We start from the raw sequence: 306 nt of genomic DNA, 5'->3' as shown, positions 1-306 counted from the left end.
CAGGACCTTGAAGCGCTTGCGGCGGCGGAGGAAGCTGCCGTTTTCAAACATGTCCCCGCAGTCCGGGTGCAGCGCCCAGAAGCTGCCCTTGCCCGGCTGGTCGGGGCGGCGGGGGATCTTGATGAAGCAGTCGTTGAAGGAGAGGTTGTGACGGAGGGAGTTCTGCCAGCGCTGCGTGTGCTCCCGGTAGTAGGGGAACCGCTCCATGATGAACTTGTAGATGTCGCTCAGGGGCAGCATCTTCTCGGCCGAGTGCTGGATGGCCATGGCCGTCAGGGAGATGTAGGAGGAGGGAGGATGTACGGC

General features: G+C 63.1%; 1 protein-coding gene across 1 annotated transcript in view; it reads right to left on the bottom strand.

The window, feature by feature from the left end:
• Positions 1 to 267, bottom strand: part of LOC104832504 (forkhead box protein B2-like) — a 787-nt gene extending 520 nt beyond the window's left edge. The window contains exon 1 of the mRNA XM_010568735.1: positions 7 to 267. Within this exon, the coding sequence (XP_010567037.1) occupies positions 7 to 267 (261 nt within the window). The remainder of the gene's footprint in view (positions 1 to 6) is intronic.
• Between the last annotated feature and the right edge of the window lie 39 nt (positions 268 to 306).

This window comes from Haliaeetus leucocephalus, unplaced genomic scaffold (assembly GCF_000737465.1).
Source record: "Haliaeetus leucocephalus isolate CR32 unplaced genomic scaffold, Haliaeetus_leucocephalus-4.0 Scaffold251, whole genome shotgun sequence".
Taxonomy (NCBI): domain Eukaryota; kingdom Metazoa; phylum Chordata; class Aves; order Accipitriformes; family Accipitridae; genus Haliaeetus; species Haliaeetus leucocephalus.
The sequence above is the reverse complement of the archived record's forward strand: the minus strand, read 5'-3'. Positions and strand labels throughout refer to the sequence as shown.